This window comes from Elephantulus edwardii, unplaced genomic scaffold (genome assembly GCF_000299155.1).
Source record: "Elephantulus edwardii isolate Elephantulus edwardi_28Jun2011 unplaced genomic scaffold, EleEdw1.0 scaffold00323, whole genome shotgun sequence".
NCBI lineage: Eukaryota > Metazoa > Chordata > Mammalia > Macroscelidea > Macroscelididae > Elephantulus > Elephantulus edwardii.
The window spans coordinates 2,355,590-2,358,565 of record NW_006400073.1 but is presented as its reverse complement, the minus strand read 5'-3'; the positions used below and the strand labels follow the sequence as shown (position 1 = coordinate 2,358,565).

General features: G+C 36.4%; 1 protein-coding gene across 1 annotated transcript in view; it reads left to right on the top strand.

The window, feature by feature from the left end:
• Positions 1-852: 852 nt before the first annotated feature.
• Positions 853-2,976, top strand: part of ARHGAP32 (Rho GTPase activating protein 32) — a 385,046-nt gene continuing 382,922 nt past the window's right edge. Inside the window, exon 1 of the mRNA XM_006901383.1 lies at positions 853-971. Within this exon, the coding sequence (XP_006901445.1) occupies positions 853-971 (119 nt within the window). The remainder of the gene's footprint in view (positions 972-2,976) is intronic.

The window sequence follows — 2,976 nt, the reverse complement described above, 5'->3', positions numbered from 1 at the left end:
TCTTCAACTGTACTTCAAATTGTGTTTGGCCTAGAAGATTTTTACATGTAGTGTTAGCCTTTCAAGTTTTCTCTTGCCCTATCTTAAGTATGAGGTAGCTAAAGAATATAAATAAGAAAAGTTACCTTTTAAAAGTCTTTTATTTATGCTTTGGGGAGCTCTGGTATCCTAGTCATAAGGAGCTGTGCTGCCAACCGAAAGGTGCATGATTCAAATCCACAGGCTATTCTGGTGGAGAAAGATGGACAATCTTTTTTTTTTTAAATTTATTATTATTTTTTGTGGATCTGATTGGTGCAGGAGGAGACAGTCTCTCGTCCAGCGGAGCATCTAGTGGATTCAAACCACGGGCCTCCGGGATTGCAGTGCAGCTTCCTCTTGCCACTAGGCCACCAGAACGCTCTAAAGATGGACAGTGTTCTCCTGTGTCATTTAATAGTACTGAAAACCTACTGGAGGGTCAGCTATGGGTTGGCTCCAACTCAGCAGTACATAACAATAGCAATAACAACTTTCATCTTATTAATAACTAAGGACTTTTAGAAGAAAAACTCAGATATTAAATAAAATGTAAATAATTGTTGAAAATCACCTTTGTTTAGATTCTCCTTTGGGTATCTGGGTCACAGGGCCTAAGGCAGTGGGAGGGAGGGATGGTGTCATAGGTTCTTCCGTCAGACGCTGTGAGTGTGCTGTGTGATTTCCTATCTACCCCAACTGTAATTAAGCCAGCATGTCAGACAGAAGTTCAGCGTGTACACCTACACACCTCCGTGCACCCAAACACAGCTGGACCACCTTAGCATTGACCTTCTGTGTTTCATGCCTTGATGTTGAACTTTCGGGCACAGAATGGAGACTGCAAGTGAGAGTAGCTCGTCGTCAGGGGTTGACAGTGTCTTTTTGTTCGATTCTAAAGCGGTAGCACAAATGACTGGCAGTGAAGAGGGAGAAGGAGACCAGCACTTCAGGTGATGATTGAACTTGCTGTTCTATTCTTGCCCTTTGTCCCTCTGTCTGCTTTTTTCTTTACATTCTCTGTCTTTCAATCTCTTTTCTAGTAAGGTACACTTTTCTCTGGGGAAGATTTGGAGTTGAAGGCAGCAGGTTTCAGGTTGTATGTTACTACTGTATAATATTCTTCATTCCCCAACTTGCCCTGAGCTTGTACGATTTGTTTTAAATGACTTGTTGGAACACTAGGAAGAAAAGATGCTTGACAGGTTTTGTAGTAGTAGAGTTTCAGGAATTTCAGGTACAGACACGTAAGCACCTACTGTCTTTTCCTGTATCTCAGTGGGGTTTTACCTCGTAATAGATTTTTCTTCTTTCTTTTAATCTGTATACCTCCTTTTTTTAGCCATATTAATTGGTATGAAAAATTTTAATTAAGTATAAATTGGTCATTTCATGGTGTTAAGCCTCACAATTTGTCTCAATGATACCTTACTTTTCTTTCTTGGTTCTTTTAATTCTCTTATCTTGACTTCATGATTAGAGTTTGCACAGGATACCTCCTGCCTGATTCAGAACACTTATAATTCCATGAAATTGATACAGAAGAGGTTTTATCTAATTTGTGAAAACAGTGTCAGGTGTTTAAGAATTCCAGTATACAGTGCACATTTTAGGATTGTTTTTCAGATGCTTCTTTTTTCCATACAAGGTTAACAAGTTAAAACTTCAGGGGATGAAGAAATATTATCTACAATCTTCTGGAAATAAAAAGTTCTGAAGATGAAAGAAAGGATTAAAATGAAGAACTTTGTATAATTCAGTTTTTGTTAATCAGTATTTTAAATAAATAGGAAGCATTTTTCAAATATTAAATACTCAACATGTGAAAATGGCTTATTACTGTATTAGCTTCTTTTTATTTAAATATTTTTGCTTTATTTTTTAGCTTTTTTAAAAACTTAATTTCAAGAACGTTTTATTTAACTAAAAATGGAATTCCCAAAATACAGCTGGATAAAGACATTATTTCTTTTTGTTTCGTTAGCCTTTTTTTATCTGAGAAAACCACATTTCTCCAAGATATACTGATGTTGTATATATTCCTTATTTTCTAATACGCTTGATGTGTTACTAAATTACTGAAAATAAAGTGCTGGTTTTGTTTGCTTTGCTTTGTATTAAACCTGTTTGATATTAATATGTTACAAGTTGTTTTGGGGTTATTGCCTCTTTGGGGTATATTCTACTCCTTCTCTGTTAGGATAGGTTGTACTTCAGTATTAGATTTGAGTTATCAGGTAGCAGGGGTCTGTCTGGGATTTCTGCTTGACAGGTAGAACCAGGAAAGCAAATCTATGTGAGATGATGCTTTTCCTCAGGAGTATGTCACACTTAGGAGTATGTTGCAGCATTTTGACTCAGGACAAAGCAGATTGTGATTGCATTGTGTTGGGAAAGTATTATGCTGTAGGACATTCGTCTTCTATTTATAACAGTATTTCCTATCTGAATATTAGCATGCCCTTCCCAAACCAAATAATTTCTTTAAAATTTGATCTAATTTATTTACAAATCCAACAGAGAATCAGGGAAGGTCAGATTTTATGTAGTGTTTCTCACCCATTCAGCAGGGAGGCATGAGGAAATGGGGCAGCCGTGTGCTTTCACAACCTGCAGCATGCCAGCTCATATGCCGTCCAGAGAGGAATGCACTTGTGGGTGTAGGAGATGAAGGGTTGGCTAGTGATAGGTGTTCTGTAACTCCAGAGAGCCAAACGTGGGTTCATGGATGAATAAGAGAGTTGTTTTTGGAAAATAGGTTTAATAGTAAAATAAATTGTATAGTGAAATACTAAAAAAAAGTATAGTTGTATTTTTTTAATGTATGCTAATAAATGAGACCAAACTATTGGTATTGTTTGAATTGTTAACAATTTTTTTAAAATTTAGGTTGTTTATTTTTCATTTCAATGAACATCTATAGAGATTTTGGGATTCCATTCATTCATTGTTGCACCC